The following is a 22,920-nucleotide window of genomic DNA, read 5'->3' as shown; positions in this document are numbered from 1 at the left end:
AGCGTTCCAGGAGAGAGAGAGGGCTATAACTGATTACAAAGACCACTCCTCCATAGTATGCAACAATAGCCCTCGCCCTTAGCAGTTTGATTGCAAGGAGCTAAGTGGGGGCTGTAGTTAGTGCCAGCTGTGGCCAGCCCAGCCATTGGACAAAACCAGACAAACAGCCTAAGCTAGGAGTCCTCTGCTGAATCCTCCACGGTTGCTTGTTGGGGGCTGGGCATTGATCTCAGGAGACCCCCTGTCATAGGAATGTCCATCCACAGTCAGCACAGCCTTAATGGCCCATACTCACGGGCAACTTTTTGGCATGTCGCTAGCACACGGGAGCGTGTGCGCGACATGCCGGCAACAGCTCTTCGCCAGGTCCCTCCGCATACACACGGCGGAGGGACCTGGCAACTGATGCGGCGGAAGCTGTCGCTGTTGTCCCTCCCCCCGCCGGAAGCGCCGTCTATTTGCAATTATGTTGCTGTTGCTAGTCCACGTACTCACGCGGACTAGCGACCGTTGCGGCGGCGACTGTCGCCAGGAGATTGACCGCGCCAATCGCCCGGCGACATCAGCGACGGGCGACAGTTCGGGGTGCGTGCCCGTGCAATGCCGCATACTCTCGGGCGACCTGTCGCCGCAACACGCGCGCCGCATGTTGCGGCGACAATTGTAGCCCGTGAGTATGGGCTATTAGACACACCAGATTAACAAGTTAGGTGACATCCTCAAACCTGGTGGTAGAAACTGTTTTGTATCCATGTAGGCACACCCAAAATATCTTAGTTTATATTTGATAAGGAGTTTTAAAATCCAACAGGCACTACTAAAAGGAATCTTATTTCCTGGGTGAGACATGAATACTTCACTGGTTCCCCGTCAATCCCACCCCCTCCTCTGTGAGCAATATGATTATGTTGCATTAGTAAAGACGTTGCATAGAAGGTTGTGGGGCTTTCATATATAGCTGCTCCTCCATATGGAAGTCTGCTTCACATGGGGCAGATATTGTTCACTAATTTTCAAAATGATCTGGCACAATGAGCACATCAGTATGTAACACTTGTATTAATGCCTGATATGTTTAAAATAGGAAACTTGGAGTTGAGTAACACAATCTGTTAGTTCTAATTATAATTGGGTGACATTCTTCTTGGATATCTTTATCTCCTAGTAAATTAATGTTTCTTATTAAAAACTGAGATTAGTATGTGGTTACTGAAGCTCCTTGCGAGTAATTTCAAAACAGATAAAAAAAAAATTGTAAAAAATATGCAGCTAACTTCACACTAGGGGCTTAATTCACTAAGACAAATAGCACGCCTTATCAAAGTTAACACACCATATCAGAGTAGCATAGCGAGCGCTACGAACTCATGCCTGCTAATTGGCAATGACAAGAGCTCCACTCGTCCTGCCCTGAGCCCCTGCGGGTTCGTAGCGCTTGCTATGCTACTCTGATAAGGCATGTTAACTTTGGTAAGATGTGCTAACTTTGACAAGGCGTGCTATTTGTCTTAGTGAATCAAGCCCTATGTGCGTTGCGCAGCGCTCACACTGTAACTGTAAGTATGCAACGCATACCACAACAACACAGCAACAACAATGCAGGGCAATGGGGCCTAGCACACTTACTGCATCACGATGAGCTGAAAGTGTACGATCCGCCGCTGAGCTGCTGCTAAGTCAACAGCGCATTACCGGCGGACTTCTGTAATGTAAGTCAATGGGCAATGCAAAACTTTTAAAAAAGATTGTCGGTGGTGCGCCCGCATGTAATGACTGAATACGACCCCTGGGAATCCCAGTAACATACTACCTGTTCAGCAGGGAGTGCATCACCAGGTGAGGGCGTTTACATATAACCCTGTCTGCACACTCTGCCGCAGGGTCATATGATTGACATTTTGTGCGATGGGGTGGGGCATCACACTGGAAGCGCACCAGCCAGGTGTAAAAGCGGCCTCAAGGGTCCCCGAGAAGAGGGACCAGTTTAACTTATCTGGGGCTTCTCCCAGCCCCCTGCAGTCTATCAGGTCCCTGGCTGTGATTCTGATCCACTTTAAGATACCACTGTCCCCTCCTAAAGATACAATACAATAACATTTGTAAAGCGCTTTTCTCCCATAGGACTCAAAGCGCATAGTTGTGTCTCAGATTAATACAGGGTTGCAGGCTGGGTTGTGTTACAGAGGAGATAGTCAGATGTTCATGAATGCCAGACTAAAGGGGTAGGTTTTCAGTTTAGACTTAAATGCTTCCAGGGATGGAGCTGTCCTGATTGGGTGTGGCAGGGAGTTCCAAAGTGTAGGGGCAGCATGACAAAAGACTCTGTCTCCAAAGGTTTTGAGGTGGACTCTGGGGGTGACCATGGTGTTGCGTCCTTTTGATCTAAGATTGTGGGGGGTGTGATGCAGTTGCAACAAGTCCTTTAGGTAACCAGGGCCCAGATTGTGCAAGGATTTGAATGTCAGTAAGCCAATCTTAAACAGAATTCTCAATTTTATAGGTAGCCAGTGGAGTGAGCTCAGGGTTGGTGTTATGTGGCAATGGCGGGGTTGGCTCGTTAACAGCCTTGCGGCGGCATTCTGTACTAATTGCAGGCGGCGTAAGTCTTTCTTATGCAGGCCTGTGTAGAGGGCGTTGCAGTAGTCTAACCTTGATGTGACGAAGGCATGGACTAGAGTTGGAAGATCCTCTGAAGGAATTAGGTGTTTAATCTTTGCAATATTCCTTAGATGAAAGAAGGAATGTTTCACAACAGCTGAGATTTGATTCCTGAAGCTTAATCTCCTATGAATCAGTACTCCCAGGCTGCGCACACAGTCTGAGTTTTTCAGGTCTGAGCTCCCTATCCTTAGCGGTGTTGGTTGAGACTGGGGCTGCTTTGCTGTTGAGCCCTGGCCCTCGATAACAAGTACCTCAGTTTTGTCAGCATTAAGTTTTAGCCAATTCATATTCATCCACTCCTGAAGCTCAGCTAAGCATGAGTTTATTTGTGGAGTAGGGTCTGTGATGCCAGGTTTGAATGACAAATATAGCTGGGTGTCATCAGCATAGCAATGATATGTCAGGCCATGTTTTTGTATGATTTCTCCAAGTGGCAGCATGTATATGGTGAAAAGTAAAGGGGATAATATTGCGCCCTGAGGTACACCGTATTTTAGTGGTACAGGGTTGGAGAGGAAGGGCCCTAAGGCTACCCTTTGTGTTCTGCCAGCCAGGAAGGAGTTGAACCACTGGAGAACAATGCCATCTATGCCACAGTACTCTTGTAGCCTGTTGAGCAAGATTCCATGATCGACTGTGTCAAAAGCCGCTGAGAGGTCGAGCAAAATCAGGATGGAACATTGACCCTTGTCTCTTGCAATGAGCAGATCATTGAAAATCTGGGTGAGGGCTGTTTCACAGCTGTGATATTTCCTGAAGCCAGATTGAAGAGGGTCAAGGATGTTGTTTCTGGAGAGCCTGTCTTCAAGTTGGAGGTAGACAGCCTTTTCAATAACTTTTCCCAGAAAGGGGAGGTTAGAGACAGGTCTGTAGCTGTTTAGAACATCTGGGTCTAAGGATGGTTTCTTGAGTAGTGGCTGACGGTTGCTTCTTTCAGAGTAGAGGGAAACCACCCTTCAATGCAATGGCTGCAAGTTGAGCATGCGCAGCATTAAACATCATTTAACCTCCTTCGCGGTTTGAACCTTCTCAGATTTTAGCTTCTAAAAGCGATACAATACTTTCTCTGAAAATAATCATACCGCCAAGTATAGGCAGCCAGAAAGCCCCTCCCCAGTTTAGGAAGCCAGTGACTGACGCCCGAGTGCAGGTAGACAGAGTGTATAACCCACAAGTGTAACTCGGGCTTACCGCCAATTGCAGTGAAAAGTAACCCCACGCTACACCCGGGAATACAGCCAAGGAGGTTAATGATTTTCACAAAACAATATTTTGCGATATCGCTAAAAAGATCATTGGTGTGAAAAAGTTGGCCAAAAATCGCGTTGTGGGTATGGGTCTCAAAAGATATCAGCCGGGAAATAGGCCTAGTTTAAAGAGACTCTTTATTGTTAAAATCTTACAAAAGTAAACATACCAGTGCGTTAGGGACATCTCCTATTCCCCTCTGTCACAATTTCGCCGATCCCCGTCGCATTAAAAGTAGTCAAAAACAGTTTTAAAAAGTTTTTTGTAAACAAACAAAATGGCCACCAAAACAGGAAGTAGGTTGATGTACAGTATGTCCACACATAAAAAATACACCCATACACAAGCAGGCTGTATACAGCATTCCTTTTGAATCTCAAGAGATCATTTGTGTGTTTCTTTCCCCCTGCAGCTCTCACCCACTGAAGAATTACAGGCTGATTGTTTCTTCCTGCAGACAGCTCTGCCCGGTGTCTGTAATTCCTCAGCATGTGACTCCTTTCACAACAGAGGATTTATCCAGCTTGTAAAAGATAAGAGAGCAGAGAAAAGCTGACTAATGTAAATAACACACGTACACACACACACACGGGAGTGTGCATAGAGGGGCCTGGAGGGGGGGCGTTCATCACAGATCCACAACACTGAAGTTGGCAGCCTTCCAGACACAGGGCGACAAGTCCGACAGGGAAAAGATACACTGATTTATTACAGAGATGGTGATAGTAGAAATTGCTGCAGTAAGCCAGAGCACATTAGAATAGGTTTAGGAACTTGTAGGATGGTAGAAAACAGGATGAAATTTTAGTTACAGAGTCTCTTTAAAGGATACCTGAAGTGACATGTGACATGATGAGATAAACATGTGTATGTACAGTGCCTAGCACACTAATAACTATGCTGTGTTCCTTTTTTTCTTTCTCTGCCTGAAAGAGTTAAATATCAGGTATATAAGTGGCTGACTCAGTCCTGACTCAGACAGGAAGTGACTACAGTCTACCGCATTCATCTGACACGCTGGGATTGTAATAGCGGGGATTTAACCGCAAATTTACCATATACACGCACATACTCATTATCAGTCTGTGTGTTTGTGATCTGCCCTCTCTTTGCCAATAATGTCTTTGTAGTTTGAGTTCTGTTGTGGCAGATTGTACATTTAGCTGAGTATTACTTTCCCTATGTAAATTCCCAGGAGTTTCTCCGCTTACACTCTGGACCTGTGTGTTCCCAGGCCAAGGTCTTGCTGCTTTGCTGAGATTAGGTTCGCTTGTATATATGCAGGCATGTGGATGTGGTATTTATGCTCATATTTCATTGTTCTGTATTCTGTCTTTCTTTTCTTCATTTGTAGATTGAAGATGCAGCCAGCCAAGGATCTAAGTTTGCTGGGATCGTACAGGGATACTACTTTGCTAAGGATCTGCCCTACAGCCCATCTGATAGCCTGAGTCAAACAAGCTCTCCAGATTTCACAGGCATCAATAAAGCAGGCAGCGATACAGAGGATAATACTTCAGCAGACAAGAAGTCAGATTGCGCTAATGGAAACACTTCACCGCCAGATAACACGGAAAATGATGAACAGCCCAAAGCTGTCGATAGGCTGGATGTTATTGAGCAGCAAAAAGTGGAGTCTACAACTCTGAATGAAGTAGATCAATTGGAAGAGCTCAATTTCAAGGTTTCAAATGAGGATGTATTTGTTCACGACAAGATAACGACTGAGACAACGTTGCCTGATAATTGCAACATTAGAAGTAAGTACAGAAGTCATTAGGAAATGGACATATTAACTTTCAGTTCATTTTATGTTGGGAGAGTATTCTATTTCAAGCAGCCTGATCTTTTACAGGTCGGATTGAACAATCAGATAGATAAACCTGTTAATTACAGAAAACCTTGCTGGTGCCAAAGTTATGTATTGTGTGGGAGACAAATGAAATGATCAGAGCTGACCATATGTGCAGATAAAAATAAGCATGGAGCAACTGGTCTTTTTCATAACTGTGTGGATATAGATGATTATGTACTCCGTAAAAGCACTAAAGTAGATACTGTATCTGTGTGATATAAATACATAATAATAATGATGATGATGATGATAATAATTATCAGGTGGAAAATGTGTTTGCGTGGTGAAGGACACATATAGAACCAGAATAAGAATCAGTTTATTTGGCCAAATACGTTTTCACTTACAAGGAATTTGGCTTGACACAAAGAAAACAATACAAGGACAGACAGCGTGTGTATGTATGTATGTATGTATGTATATATATATATATATATATATATATATATATATATATATATATATATATATAGTGCTACCCATAATTATTCATGCCCCTGGCAAAATTTGGCTGACTTTTATTTAACCAGCAAGTCGTTTTTTTTTACAGGAAATTACTCTCAAAAAGATAAGACAATGTATAAGAGGCATTACTGTAGAAAAAAAGAAAACATTTCTGAGCTTTTATTTACATTTGAGCAAAAAGTGTCCTGTCCAAAATTATTCATACCACTCACAAACTGCCACAGTCTGGGGGAAAATCCAAAGTTCTATACAATTCCAAATAGTCCAAGCCATTCTAAAGCATCCTAATTACCCTGATTAATTGGGAACAGCTGTTTTAATTAACTCAACAGGTGAAAAACAGCATCTTTCTGCAGTTGGTTTGTGGACAGTCATGGCTAAGACAAAGGAGCTCAGTGAGAACCTACGTCTGCTCAGGAAAGGAAAGGGCTACAAGGCCATTTCTAATGCCTTGTTTCCATCTGTGCGCTTCTATCCGCTTTTTATAAGCACATCAATGTTACAGATTGATACATGTTGCTGAAAAGCGGACAGAAGCGGATAGAAGCGCACAGATGGAAACGAACCCTGCAAGTTTTCACATTCCAGTGGCTGCAGTGCAAAGTATTATTAAAAAATATAAGATGTTCCACACTGTGGAAAATCTCAGGCTTGCCTGGCCTTTGTAAATGCTCATCTGGACAAAGACAAAGACTTCTGGTCTTCTGCGTTATGGTTAGATGAAACAAAAATTGAATTGTTTGGTCACAATGGCCTCAATTCACTAAGCTTATCTCCTGTCTTTAATAACTCTTCTAGAGTTGTTACCATGGTGATACGGCATGTAGTATTCAGGAAACATTTTACCTCAGGCAAACCTAAAGTTAACTCTTCTGTCTTTAAGTTAACTCTTCAATCCTTAAAATAACTCCAGAGTTAAAGACAGGCTGTTTATTAACTGCATGTGAAAATAACTACAGAGGAGGTAAATTAACTACAGAGGAGGTAAAATAACTACAGAGGAGGTAACTTAACTACAGAGGAGGTAACTTAAGGAATGAAGAGATAAGATGACTCTCTCTTATGTGGAGGTAAGTTTTCTCTTGCCTTATTATCTCCAGCATGATCTTAGTGAATTGAGGCCAATGATGTTTCCTTCATTTGGTGTAAAAAAGAAGCCTTCAACCCAAAGAGCACCATCCCCACTGTCAAACATGGTGGTGGGAACCTAATGCTTTGGGGGTGTTTTTCAGCCAATGGACCAGGGAACCTAATCACAGTAAAGAGGAATACATGGGGATTCTCAACAACAACATCAGGCACTCTACAGATACACTTGGTCTTGGGCACCATTGGACATTTCAGCATGACAATGGCCCAAAACACACAGCAAAAGTGGTGAAGAAATGGTTAGCAGACAACAACATTAAGGTTTTGGAGTGGCCCAGCCAGAGTCTTGACTTGAATCCAATTGAGGATCTGTGAAGGGAGCTAAAGATCAGGGCAATGGCAAGAAGACCCTCCAACCTGAAATATTTGAAGCTTAATGTAGCTGGTCTGGTCTGCAATTATAGGAAATGTTTGATTGCTGTAATAGCGAATAAATGCTTTTCTATTGATTATTGAGAAGGGTATGAATAATTTTGGACTGGGCGCTTTTTTCCTCAAATGTAAATAAAAGCTGAGAGATGTTTTTTTTTCCCACAACAATGCCTCTTGTACATAGTCTTATTATCTTTTGGGAGACACCTATGTCATTTCCCGTCAAAATTTGCCGGGGGGATGAATAATTATGGGCAGCACTTTTTTTCCTGACATAGTATGGCTAACAGCTCCTATTTAACCCTATGTCTGCTTCCATGAAAGCAGGAAGCAGAGGCACTGCAAATGTATTGCAAGATTTGTATCAGCTGTAACAGAATAACCAAGCATCTTGGGGTGACCCAAAACTACTAGGAAAGTATAGGGGACTAAAAGAGACCAAAAGCCCTCCTACTAAAAAGCAATGCTCAAGTAGTCTGCCTCCTTAAAACAGAAGGTATTTGCGATAATTCAGCTTTAAATGAGCGTCTGTGGTCTCCCACAATGCTTCACTACTGAATATGAAAGCAAACTACAGTATCAGCTGTAACAAATAAATGTTTTTCTATAAAGGTTATTATGTTGTTGCTTATCTTTTGCCTATCTTTTAGAGCAGAGGAAGTTCTGCGTTCAGGTCCATTTTAATTAATAATGGGAGCCTTATAACTGCAGGCAGTACTGCTTATCTGTGCTGTTTCAAAGCTCCAGGAACCTCCAATAAATGTGAAATGATCTACAATAAACTTCCTTGTAACCACAGCAACAGTACAGTGTTTGCCGAACACCTCTGAGTTCATCATCTGTACACACACACACACACACACTCACACTCACACACACACACTCAGTGACACACACACACACACTCAGTGACACACACACACACACACACACACACACACACACACACACACACACACACACAGTGACACACACACACACACACACACACACAGTGACACACACACACACCCACACACCTTTGGCTTTTGTCTCGGTTCAGTCAGGTCACATCGCACATAGCAGCTGTCTATCCTGCCCATATCTTCCAGAGCCAGAATATAAGAGGGGACATTCATATTTGCTAAACTCATTGCAATGTATACAGTTTTCCTAGAATGATTTTCTTTTCTTCCACAAATTTTTAGATACCCTATAATCCTGGGGCCTTTAATGGCATGAGGGACAGCCTCATTTCTCAGTCTGTACATTTTTCCCACCTGCCCTGTTCTGGTAATAATAGCCAAGGAGGAGCAGAAGTTTTACACAGTGGATACTTTACATATGAAGCTGGAGAAGAAGCAGCAATTTTGCATATTCACTATAGTCTATGGAGGTGAGATCTGGGCTGACCACCTCCATGTTAGCTTGGCCTCCTTCCTCTGTCAGCTTGGCCTCCTTCCTCTGTGCCATCTACATACAATCCTGCAAATAAGCAGCGACCCAAAGGTAGAAGGGGTGAAAATGGAGGTAATAGCCATGACCCATTGGCACATCAAGTTTATGAAGGGAGCTGTGATATTTCAGAGCCTGGCTAGGGGAGTTTGGGGATGCCTTTGCACATTATGAAGAGCTCTCAATGGCTGCTACCCCTCTATAAACATTGGCACACTCTGTCTAGAACACAGAAGGGTATAGAGGAACCACTGGACCTGGATGCAAGTCATTTAGGTTATATGCATGACAATAATACTAAAAAATGTGTAAATAATTTAGAAATAATTATCTCATTTCCACGATAGGAAAGCTCAACCAAGTTCCCAAATGCAGATGAAATGCTTGCTTGCAGGCTTTCTTTGTGGACTTTCTTATGCTAGGTCAAGCATCCCCAGTTGTCGCTATGGCGGAACACAGATATATTCTTTAATTTAACACACTAATGAGTTGATTTTCTACAAGATCACATTTACTGTTAGTAAAGCACACCCTTGGTAACCCAGACATGTACACGAGAATTTAACAAGATAGTAACTAGGCAACTTCTTCTGCAAATGACTGAGTATTTGAAGCAAACACAAGTTAATTTATCCTAAGGATTAATTTACTAAATCTGAAGTGACACTGAAACAAAAAAACTTAAGATATAATGAATTGTATGTGTAGTACAGATAATTAATAGTAGCAAAGAAAGTAGCAAAGAAAAGAGTGTCATACATTTATTTTCAGCTGTATAGTTTATTTTTTTTATACCATCGCATCATTCTTTCATATTTGCAATTACAAACCACACACTGTATTTTAAACTATAAAACGGAGCAGAGCTAATGACCCTTGTAGTAAAAGCTTATCTGAAGCTGTGTCTGTTTCTTTAACGGATAAGTGCTTCAGAAATTAAGCATCTCCGACCCAAGTTGAGTCTGAGAGCTCAGAGAAGCTTTTTTGCATAGATAACAAGTGGTTTCTTAACTCTTCCTGTCAGGTCTGGTTTTCTCATGACGCAAGGTGAAACATTTGCATCAGGCGCAGAGATTACAGGGGCAGCATTTTTGTACGGTGTTTACACTAACAGCATGCAGTCAGAGTGGGAGGAGAAGCGAGAGGGGAGCGAGGTGAAGTGATCATCATTGGGGAAAAGCAGCTTGTTGTGCTGTGTGAGGAGTCTGACATTGAGTGAGAAGGGGGGAGGCAGGAGAGCAGCAGTGTTTTATTTGATTTGCACAGCAAAAGGAAGGAGGTGGCACTGCTGTCCTAACTGAGGAGGAAAGGAGTGGCTGAGGCAGGGGCGAGCCTGGGGTGCCTGGCACCTGGGTGCAAGATTTTCTCTGGCGCCTATGGGAGTGGTTAAATTTACCGCGCCCAACCACATAACCACACCAGTGTCCTGCCTAATCACACCCACACCTTCCACCTCTTTCCGCATGCATGTGATACCCCATTCCTACCCCTCTTCCATGGGCTTGCTTCTGGCTGGCTTTGGCTTCCTGCGAGTCTGCTAGTCTCTGGACTGACTCAGGCTGAGAGGCTCTGCGAGTGCGACGCAGTCACACACTGCGTATTTATGGCTGCCTGCGGCCACCCTACTCTCGCTGTCGTAGGCTCCTCCCCCCGCCAAGCCCAAGCGTGAGGTGGGCTGCCTGTATCTTTCCCGTTGCGCCGCGCAGCCTGCCAGTGTTGCCAACCTTTCACGTTATTTTTTTACTGACAAATACCTAAAAATTTACTGACAAAAGATTATTTTTACTGACAAAATTTCCCCACTAAATGCACATAAGAGACAGCTTTTCCCCATGTAAATGCACATAACAAGAGACAGCTTTTCCCCATGTAAATGCACATAACAAGAGACCGCTTTTCACCAGCAAATGCACATAAGAGACCGCTTTTCACCAGCAAATGCACATAACAAGAGACCGCTTTTCACCAGCAAATGCACATAACAAGAGACCGCTTTTCACCAGCAAATGCACATAACAAGAGACCGCTTTTCACCAGCAAATGCACATAACAGGAGACCGCTTTTCACCAGCAAATGCACATAACAAGAGACCGCTTTTCACCAGCAAATGCACATAACAAGAGACCGCTTTTCACCAGCAAATGCACATAACAAGAGACCGCTTTTCACCAGCAAATGCACATAAGAAGACAGCTTTTCACCAGCAAATGCACATAAGAAGACAGCTTTTCACCAGCAAATGCACATAATAAGGGAGATTTTCCCCAGTAAATGCACATAATGACAAACAGACAGTGTCCCCAGAATATATAGCCAGGGATATATGTCCCCAGGATAGGTAGCCAGGGGGTATATGTGCCCAGGATAGGTAGCCAGGGGGTATATGCGCCCAGGATAGGTAGCCAGGGGGTATATGTGCCCAGGATAGGTAGCCAGGGGGTATATGTGCCCAGGATAGGTAGCCAGGGGGTATTATGTGCCCAGGATAGGTAGCCAGGGGGTATTATGGGCCCAGGATAGGTAGCCAGAGGATAATATGTGCCCAGGATAGGTAGCCAGAGGGTATATGTGCCCATGATAGGTAGCCAGGGGGTATATGTGCCCGGGATAGGTAGCCAGGGGGTATATGTGCCCAGGATAGGTAGCCAGGGGGTATATGTGCCCAGGATAGGTAGCCAGGGGGTATATGTGCCCAGGATAGGTAGCCAGGGGGTATATGTGCCCAGGATAGGTAGACAGGGGGTATATGTGCCCAGGATCTGTAGCCAGGGGGTATATGTGCCCAGGATAGGTAGCCAGGGGGTATATGTGCCCAGGATAGGTAGCCAGGGGGTATATGTGTCCAGGATAGGTAGCCAGGGGGTATATGTGCCCAGGATAGGTAGCCAGGGGGTATATGTGCCCAGGATAGGTAGCCAGGGGGTATATGTGCCCAGGATAGGTAGCCAGGGGGTATATGTGCCCAGGATAGGTAGCCAGGGGGTATTATGTGCCCAGGATAGGTAGCCAGGGGGTATTATGTGCCCAGGATAGGTAGCCAGAGGATAATATGTGCCCAGGATAGGTAGCCAGAGGGTAATATGTGCCCAGGATAGGTAGCCAGGGGGTAATATGTGCCCAGGATAGGTAGCCAGGGGGTAATATGTGCCCAGGATAGGTAGCCAGGGGGTAATATGTGCCCAGGATAGGTAGCCAGGGGGTAATATGTGCCCAGGATAGGTAGCCAGGGGGTATAGGGTCCCCGTTTAGGTAGTGACAGGAGCGCACCCAACCCTCTCCTCCCGCCGCTGCTGCCTCTGCCGCCGCCGCTCCCCCTCACCTTGCAGCAGCTTCAGACCTCAATCAGCGGGCGACCCGACCAGTAAGAAGGCGCCAAGCGCACCCGCTCTATATGCGGAAGTGATGTCACTTCCGCATATCGGTGCGGCGTGCTAGGTCCTAGCGCCCGCCCGCCTGATCGAGGTCTGGCGCGGCGGCTAGAGGGAGGGAGGGAGCGAGCGAGCGGCGGCCACAGGGGGAGAGCGACGGCCGGGCGGCGCCTCTCAGGGGCAGGCGCCTGGGTGCCTTGCACCCGCAGCACCCGCCCAGGCTCGGCCCTGGGCTGAGGGTGAGCAGTTTGTTTGTCACAGACTTACAGCCAGCCAGTGTGCTATTGTGTCAAGCTGCAGCATGTAGTCTGAGAACATTAAATTAAGCAGAGTAAATTGTCAGGTGCTGTGGGATCATTCCAAATTGGTGTGTGTGTGTGGGGGGGGGGGGGGGGGTGCATATTCACAAGTTTGCTTCAGGCAGCATAAAAGTCTAGAACCGGCCTTGCTTCCTGCACTGGAAACAATATGAGACTCTGTTCTTTGCTGCGAATGATCTATTTCTTTGCTGTGCTACACATACAATTCATTATGTCATAAGTTTTTTTTTCACTTCAAATTCCCTTTAAGTAGCCTGAGTCTTTAATTAATCATTGAAATAAGTTTCATTTTTATTAATTTGTCCATGACACAATGTGTCCATGACAGATTCACTCCTGAAACTGGACTGACCAGCAGAAATGGATGCACTCCATGAATTTTTATTTATACACTTTTATATATATTTAACGGGAATGTCTTTTTGTTACCTTCTTTTTCAGAAACTGAGATATTGGCGCTTTTTAATAAACCAAAAACCCAACAAAGGTACAGAAAATACTATACTGTGACTATCCCAATGAAGATCTTCAGGGAAAAGAACACCATCAATGGCCTGGAAGCCAACTGGCTAGAGTACATGACTGATCATTTCAGGAAAGGATGCTCTCTTGTCAACGCCGTCTTTTGTCTTGGAATGGTAAATGGTATGGATTTTTACATATGGAAGATATTTCAATTTAACGTATAGTTAAGGCATTGTCATTTACACTTTCTGTTATAACCAGCTTGCAGAGGAGATAAAATTTGGAGTACAGGAAAATCGTTAGTGTTTTTATAAAAGCCATATTATGTACAGTACCTCTTCTCACACTGCATTGCCTGCAATATGAAACCGTTTTTCACTGCTCATTTATTTACCCTTTTATGGAAAAAAAAATGTTAGAGTGTGAGATTTTTTTTACACTCTGAGCAGAGATTGTGAGATTTTTTGTAGTGCTACAGTTCTAACCACAAAATGTTAATTTCTTAGCAGCAGAAGGAAGAGATGGAGACAGGTGATCTGTGCTCATTGGGCAATACTGGTTGAACTAATACCGCACAATTAATTCAATGTTTCCATGCTTTTATTGAACACACAATATAAACATTCACAGTGCAGGTGGAAAAAAGTATGTGAACCCATGGATTTAATAACTGGTTGAACCTCCTTTGTCAGCAATAACTTCAACCAAACATTTCCTGTAGTTGCAGATCAGACGTGCACAACGGTCAGGAGTAATTCTTGACCATTCCTCTTTACAGAACTGTTTCAGTTCAGCAATATTCTTGGGATGTCTGGTGTAAATCGCTTTCTTGAGGTCATGCCACAGCATCTCAATCGGGTTGAGGTCAGGACTCTGACTGGGCCACTCCAGAAGGCGTATTTTCTTCTGTTTAACCACTTGACGACCAGCTAACGCCGATTGGCGTAAACTGGTTTTCTGCGGATTTCCATGGAAACGGCCGCTCGTTCAAACGGCTGCTCCGTGTCAGTTCACGGAGGGTGTCTCCGTGAACTGCCTGCGAGCCTCCGATCGCGGCTCGCAGGCGAAATGTAAACACGCGTGGAAGAAATCCCCGGTGTTTACACTGTATGGCGCTGCAACTGCAGCAGCGCCGTAAAGGAGATCGGCGATCTCCGGCCTCTGATAGGCCGGGGATCGACCCCGTCGGATAGGCTGAAGCCTACCAGAGGCGGTACAGGACGTATCGCCGTCCTGTACTGCCCACAGAGCCAAGGAGAGGGAGGGGGGAATAGCGCTGCGGAGGGGGGCTTTGAGGAGCCCCCCCCCGCAAGGCACAGCAGAGCGGCGGCGATCAGACCCCCCCAGCATGACATTCCCCTAGTGGGGAAAAAAGGGGGGAAGTCTGATCGCTCTGCCTGCAATACGATCTGTGCTGGGGGCTAAAGACCCCACCGAGCACAGATCAATGGGAAATCACTTGGTCGGCAAGTGGTTAAGCCATTCTGTTGTTGATTTACTTTTATGCTTTGGGTCGTTGTCTTGTTGCAACACCCATCTTCTGCTGAGCTTCAGCTGGGGGACAGATGGCCTTAAGTTCTCTTGCAAAATGTCTTGATAGACTTGGGAATTTCTTTTTTCCTTCGATGATGGCAACCCGTCCAGGCCCTGAAGCAGCAAAGCAGCCCCAAACCATGATTGCCCCACCACCATACTTCACAGTTGGGATGAAGTTTTGATGTTGGGGTACATTGCCTCTTTTTCTCCACACATATTTTTGTGTGTTTCTTTTAAACAACTCAACTTTGGTTTCATCTGTCCACAGAATATTTTGCTAGTACCGCTGTGGAACATCCAGGTGCTCCTTTGCAAACTTTAAACGTGCAGCAATGTTTTTTTTGTGGACAGCAGTGGCTTCCTCTCTGGTATCCTCCCATGAACTCCATTTTTGTTTAGTGTTTTACATATCATAGATTCACTAACATGGATGTTATTATATGCCAGAGACTTTTGTAAGTCTTTAGCTGACACTGTAGGATTCTTCTTCACCTCCTTGAGCATTCTGAGCTGTGCTCTTGCAGCCATCTTTACAGGACGGCCACTGCTAGAGAGAGTAGCAGCAGTGCTGAACTTTCTCCATTTGTAGACAATTTGTTTTACCGTGGACTGATGAACTGCAAGGCTTTTGGAGATACTTTTATAACCCTTTCCAGGGTAATATGCAAGTCAACAATTCTTAATCGTAGACCTTCTGAGAGCTCTTTAGTGCAAGGCATCATATACATCAGGCAATGCTTCTTGGGAAAAGCAAACCCAAAACTAATGTGTGTTTTTTATAGGGCAGGGCAGCTGAAACCCAACACCTCCAATCTCATCTCATCTCATTTCATTGATTAGACACTAGCTGGCTGACACTTCACTCCAATTAGCTCTTGGAGATGTCATTAGTCTAGGGGTTCACCTGCACTGTGAATGTTTACATGGTGTGTTCAATAAAAACATGGAAACATTTAATTATGTGTGTAGTATTAGTTTAAGCAGACTGTGATTGTCTATTGTTGTGACTTAGATAAAGTTCAGATCACATTTTATGACCAATTTTTTCAGAAATCCATATAATTCCCATTCCCAAGTTCACATACTTTGTCTTGCTACTGTAGATATTCAGTAATTGAATTCATGCTAAAATCTATTTTTATTGTGTGGAAGGATTAAATGCCTTCTGATTTGAAGGGAATCGATCTTTTGGCCATATTGGGTGGTCATGTATCAGTGTATGGGTACCTTTTCTTTGTCGTCGTTAGGAATAATTCTTAGGGCTGGGACCCACTGGCTGGGCTTTTGCAGCAGAGTGGTCACAAAGCGCTGCATGCAGCATTATAGTGGCTATACCAGAGTGATTACATTAATAGGTGCAGAGCCAAATCGCTTTGGGAAACGCATTTTAAATCTTGGGATTTCTGCGATTTGGAAAGAGCGAGCATTTTTGTGCTTTCTGAAAAGCGCTGTCAGTGGGTCCCAACCCTTAGGGCCTGTTTCCACTAGTGTGGTGCAATTTGTTTGCGGAAAATGCATAACCAAATTTGCATGTGGATGCAAATTCGTATGTGTTTGTATGTGTATTTTCATGCGAATTTGCATGCGTTTTTATGTATTTTTGTAAGTATGTGATTTTAACCATGTCAGTGCCTGTGTGCTTTGGCATTGATTTTACACGAAAATGAATGCGAATTAGTATGGAAAATTTGCATAGCGAAAACACAATGCGAATTCTTATTAAATACATTACATGCGAATTGCAAGCGGTGTGTGTGGTGTGCGAATTCTGATGGCTCTGCCGTGCAGATTTCCTGCACAGCAAAACACTCAGTTTTCCTGACAAGTGGAAACCGGCCCATTTTATTGTATTGGTTATGCGAATCTGCATGCAGAAAATGCATGCAAATCCACGCTAGTGGAAACGGGCCCTTACTGTAAACATTCAGGGAATAAATAAACCTTATAACCACCATGTACTCACTTCACCCAACAGGAGTCCCCTGTGATCTGATAAGCTAGTGTGTATTATTGATTTTCAGTCTGCACAGACCCCGAGTCTCCTGCCTTGCTCTGTGAATTCATACTGGTTTGTGTGACACCATCATTGTAAACAAATGCTGTCTGCTCCCACTGATTGATGCACAGTTCTCAGGACAGGAAATCTGGTCATGGAAAGCTGTCTGCTCTGATTACATTCTTACCATATGGATACAAGAGCTGCTGTTGCTGGATTCATAAATAGGCAGACAGTAGGAGAATGTCACTCCTCTCCTGGGTTCCCTGTATGCATGGGCAAGGAGGCACAGCAGGTGACACCAGGCCCAGCCTGGAAAACATTTAATATTCATTTCCTTTGTGTGCTGGAGAATGCTCGTCATATTCACCCATTCTTTGTATATTGTGTTACAGTAATCACTCTAATGTTCTGCACTGATTCATTGTATCAGTAAATTAGCATACACACATCCAATTTCTGAATAGAATAGATTTTTCATTTTCCATGAGTCATTTTGTTTTGCGGCACAGTAGAAGACATTTAGCAAATCAATCTCTATATGTTCAGCGCTATTATTTTGGGTGATTTCTTCTTTTTATACTCTGGGCAATAAATCAAGAGATATATTCAGGATTTCGCATTTCACACAAAATACACAGATGACAGAATAATAATTTGCACGCAGCTGCTTGTACATACTTTTTTCTTTTTCATATAAGTAATAGTCGCCCAATTCTTTTTTTGGCATCAGTGATTATTGTATTGTGGTTGTATTGTGATGGACCTAACAATAGCCTTGCAAGAACCCAGCCTGTTAACCCGATCCTGGCACTGGTTACCCAAAGGGAAACTGCTGTTTTTCTTTCTGGAAAGCCTTCTTTTGGTGTGATGTATATAACCAAATCCTGCACTGGTTAGTCCTGACAATTGTACTGACACCCAGCCTATGGCCATAATTACTGCTAATTCTATTTTTAACATATAAAGCCCTGGCCATCTCTACTCTATCTGCAGCAGAGCAGAGGCATCTGAATGCAACTTACAATATTCCACGAATACACATTTCTGTGAGTACAGAGGGAAATAATGAAACAGAAAGGAATTAACCCTAACCAGATTACCCTGCTTCTTACTAAGGGTGCCCAGGGTGCTCTATAACTGTGTCTTTCATCTTTTCTAGATTTTGTTCATAATGTCCATTGAGATACTATTTATGCTTATTTTTGGGTAGTAGGAGTATTTGCATCTGGGAACTGCCGTACTGTTCTGGCATCACCACTCCACCCTCTGTGAAGTGACAGAACTATTGCATGGGGGGGATGTCAGTAAGGCAGAGTAAGGCTGCAAGATGGATCAGGCACTTCCAGAGCCGGGGGCAAATAAAACACAAGTACATAACATAGAATAAACTTTGAAACTTCACTCACATACAACCCCATAAGCCCCTTGTCTCACAAGTGTCAGTGTCAACATGCTCCAGCCATGGCAATCTAAGACGTAGGTCAATCCCAGGGCTATGGGTTAAGCCAATGGGTGGAGCTGGGAGTTGAGCTTACAACCTTCAGGCTTGGTAAACAGAAGCAGTACCCCGGCACCATCTCACCTGGCTACCCCATAAGCCCCTGATGATGCTTCATTTGTAAAACTGCCTAGGCAGAGAGGACAACGGTACAGTGGCGTTGCCCATACTGTGATATATACACATTCACTCTTCTGTGTCTGTAAAATGGCCCTGTATGTGAGTGAACTTTTAAAGTTTATTTTATATGCTTATGGGGAGCTATTAAAACCTTTTGATTTAGCAGCATACGCTTAGAGGTGGTATTTTTTATTATACTTTATGACATGCCTCAGTGGGTCTGGTACTTGTGAGAAGGATTTGAAGAAAAGACTGGCTCAGAGTTCATGGAACGGTGCTTGAATGATAACAGCATACACTTGAAACCTTATAACTTGCCTGCCTTTGTTTTGGTGTGGTGGTGGAGTACAGAACTGAGAGAGTATTAGTGGTGAAGTATTACAGAGATTTGCAGACGGTTCCCTTTTCGAAGCGCTGGACTTTGGCTGCTGTTTATTGGTTTATGGAACGGTAGTATGCATATATTCCTTGTATTGATAAATAAATCTTCCTTACATTGATAAATAAATCTTTTTTTTATCTACTGTTTACACTGGAGCCATTTCTAATACAAGAATATTTCCAATACATTTTCAAAGTCCTTGCAAAATTGACAGCTGTGGTCCACACAGGGCCAGAAAGGTTTTCTGAGGTATGGGGACATCACCAAATTTTTCCTTTGCGGATTATCCAAAGTTTTAGCAAAAGTTGTATGGCCGTTCAGATAAGTGGAGTTCTTTTTTTAAACGAACTAGAGCTCAGTACAGAACTATGGAAATAGAAAACCTAGAAGAGAGTTGCCGTCTGTTCCCATACTGTGGGGTCCAGCGGCGATATGCAGGAGAAATAAGATGAGACACATGAGTAAAAATGATTGAGTGTAATAAGTGTTAGAAATCTGAGCTGGTATGACAGATTTGTGGCAGTGGCACCATTACACTTCGCAGCTTGAAAATTGATTTTGGGATTGTGACAGAAAAAGCAGCATGTGTTTGCTTGTAGTGCTCCTGACAGGTTTTACATGCTACATTAAATGCTACAACCAGGCAGGAACACCCCTGTAAAAATCCCCTCCTAAAGGGTTTTATTTCCTCAGTGCCAGACAGTCATGTCTGATCATGAGCGGTTCTTTATTTTTATTGCAAGAAATATACTTTTACTAGTTTTCTCCTCATTAAATACTGTTTTTATTGATTTATAGCGCAGGCATGGTATTGATATGTACCAATTTCAATTACAGAAAAGTCGTACCTAGAGGACAACAAAATAGCAATGATTGAGGCAGAACTTCATGGTTTACACTTGCTGCAAGTAATAATGTGCAAAGAAAAAAAGAAATCCTCATACTTATTGTCAGGCCCCGATTTACCTCACAGGAGCCTATAGGCACAGGTATCCTGACACCCTAGACTTCGCCCTCCATGAACTTACAAACCCATGGCAAGTGTGCTGGCTGGCCCAGCTGTCACTTCTCCCTTACTTCCTTGCCCGTCATAGGTAGCTGCAGGTGTCCCTTTAGCATTAGGTAGCCAGAGGTACCCTCAGTATTAAATTGCTAGGGGTGCCCCAACTGAAAAGAGATCTCATCAGTGGCAGAGAGCTGGATGTGTAACCTCTAATTTACACTCAGCTCAGGACTCTGCATAGGGAAGGGGGGGAGGAAGGCACTAGTGGAGGGGAATGAGACGCCTTTCCATCATCAGGCACCTGTAGGCACGTGCCTACAGTGCCTTATGGTAAAACCAGCCCTGCTCACTGTAATCACAGATGAAAATATTTTGGAGTCATGATCAAGCCTAGGTTCAGTGGAATTTAGAAGGCTGAATGCTGTATGATCAAAGCTTCCCATCCTCAACAGGTTTCTTGTGTACTGACATTCACCCTCCTCCTCCCTGTTGCAAAGGGGGCATGTAGCTGCAACTGCCATTCACCCACCCTCAGACTGTACTTTATAGGAGTGGTCTGTGACTGTGACTGCCTCTTATAGTGCAGTGAAGACAGAGATTGTCAGCCTATTGCATTCCCACTACAGGGTAACATCTGGCCAGCCAGGAAGTGCATAGGAGGGTCTTATCTCAGGATTTGAGGGAACATGTTTGATGATTTTTTTTTTCATCTTTTTGAGTGATAAGGATTTACATTTTTTTAAAGGATTTAAAACAAAAGTTATCTAGGTATCTACCGTCTATCTATGTATCTATCTATCTATCTATCTATCTATCTATCTATCTATCTATCTATCTATCTATCTCAAGGGTCATAACTATTGTAAAACATTAGATTATGATGTTCTTTGAGGACCAGTTTTTGATATAAATTATTCAATACATTCTGTACAGTAATCATAATGGCAATTACATTAGTGCTATTGTTCACACTTGATCTGTTTAAATTATGAAAAAGTCTTTAAAGTGAACCTTAAGAGTAAAAAATAAATTGAGTTTTACTCACCTGGGGCTTACCTCAGCCCCCTGCAGCTGATCGGTGCCCACGACGAGTCGCTCTGATGCTCCGGGTCCCGCTGGAGGCCACTTCCGGTTTCGCTGTCAGGACCCGTCAGGCTGGGAAGGCGGCCATTTCTACGCGTTCCCAGCCAAAATAGCACCCCTATGCGGCCGTATGGCCGCATAGGGGTGCTATTTTGGCCGGGAACGCATAGTATCAGCCGCGTTCCCCAGCCTGATGGGTCCTGACGGCGAAACCGGAAGTGGCCGCCAGCGGGACCCGGAGCATCAGAGCGACTCGTCGTGGGCACCGATCAGCTGCAGGGGGCTGAGGTAAGCCCCAGGTAAGTAAAACTCAATTTATTTTTTACTCTTAAGGTTCACTTTAAGGTGAGATACCACATTGATTATAGCCTGGAAAACAAAAGTTTGCCTTCTTAGAACAGAAAGAATTTGCGATAATTCATGCGATAATTCAGGTTGGAGTGAGCTTGAGACGTCTCCGAGTGCATCACTGCTAAATATATGCAAATTAACCATTGTTGCCTTTAGAAGCTAAACACACCTCCAGAACCGCTGGAATGCAATGATGTGTCAGCTTGTTAATTTGTACAGAGCCATAATAATCCAACATGCATACAGACTGTTTCGGATTGTTTGATCCTCATCAGTGCATGGCATGGATTAATTTGGCTCTATGGAGTAGGGCTTGTAACACCGAGAGGTACAGACTAACCAGCAAGCTCATGGTGATATTATAGCCTGTGATAGGACAGTAATTGTATGACTTTTGTAAGTGTTCAGGGCATTAGTTCTCCAGCTATTGTCATTGCAGTTGTAGTGAATATGAAGTTGATTATTTAAACTTTACGGTTGCTTGGGAATCTATATTTACACAGTGCAGCGGAGGCCGGGTTTTTGGTTGAGTTCCCTTGCTGAAGTTATTTGTCTCTTGTCCTTCTAGTGTCAGTGAGCATCTCGTATAAAGGTTCCATTATGTCTGGGGAACAAAATAGCATCTAACTCAACAGCATATAATAGACCTGGTATACTGGCGGCATAGGTGTCCTTACTGATGAGTGATTTCACCCCGGCTCACCTGGACCAGAGAGCTGCAATTTCACAGATAGATTGAAGCCTCCCACTGCTTATGATTGGAAAGAGAGACTTAATTGTACCGTTTGACCCAATGTACAATACATGTTTCCAACAGTCTTTTGAATACGTTATCAGTGGGTGAAATGACCCTTTAGCCTAGTGAGTTTATGCTTTTAACTAGAAATTGGTAAAACGTTGAATTTATTTCTTGCAGGGGTTGAAGAGAATAAAATTGGCTGCATTGTTCGGTACTGGTCCTCTTAGCATATTTTTGGGCACCATAAACATTTCACACCTTGGTGTTGATTCACAAAACTCATCTTATGAATTATGGTATCTCTTCTTGAGGTTTAAACACATCTTGGGCTTGATTCACTAAGACAAATAGCACGCCTTATCAGAGCACACCTTTTCAGAGTAGCATAGCGAGCGCTACAAACCCGCAGGGGCTCAGGGCAGGACGAGTGAATTGCCAATTAGCAGGCATAAGTTTGTAGCTCTCGCTATGCTACTCTGATAAGGCGTGTTAACTTTGATAAGGCATGCTATTTGTCTTAGTGAATCAAGCCCCGCTTATTTTATTATCATCTCTTCTTATCTAAATAACTCATGATTTTACAATATCACTGCTTATGTTTAAGGCACAATTTTCCTCTTCTTAACTTATTATTTATCTTTCCTTATCTGTTTTATCTCATGAATTACCTTTTATTGGGGTACATACACTAAACAATCTTAAAACTTATGTGCGTAGACAAAACACGTAAATGGTAAAGAGGCTGCAAAGCCTGAAATGCCACGTTAAGTTTATTCTGTTATTCTATGGTCATTTAAAAGTTATATTTACCAGCCGGCTCCATTCCTAATAATAATAATAATCTGAACATTTGTATAGCGCTTTTCTCCTG

General features: G+C 43.6%; 1 protein-coding gene across 2 annotated transcripts in view; it reads left to right on the top strand.

The window, feature by feature from the left end:
• The window catches only part of RFTN1 (raftlin, lipid raft linker 1), a 456,281-nt gene that overhangs the window by 341,826 nt on the left and 91,535 nt on the right, over positions 1-22,920 (top strand). For both annotated transcript variants that reach the window (XM_068236097.1, XM_068236096.1), the window contains exons 5-6: positions 5,264-5,669; positions 13,315-13,518. In XM_068236097.1, coding sequence (XP_068092198.1) covers positions 5,264-5,669; positions 13,315-13,518 — 610 coding nt within the window. The remainder of the gene's footprint in view (positions 1-5,263; positions 5,670-13,314; positions 13,519-22,920) is intronic.

This window comes from Hyperolius riggenbachi, chromosome 5, assembly GCF_040937935.1.
Source record: "Hyperolius riggenbachi isolate aHypRig1 chromosome 5, aHypRig1.pri, whole genome shotgun sequence".
Lineage (NCBI taxonomy): Eukaryota > Metazoa > Chordata > Amphibia > Anura > Hyperoliidae > Hyperolius > Hyperolius riggenbachi.
This window is presented reverse-complemented; position numbering and strand designations above follow the sequence as displayed.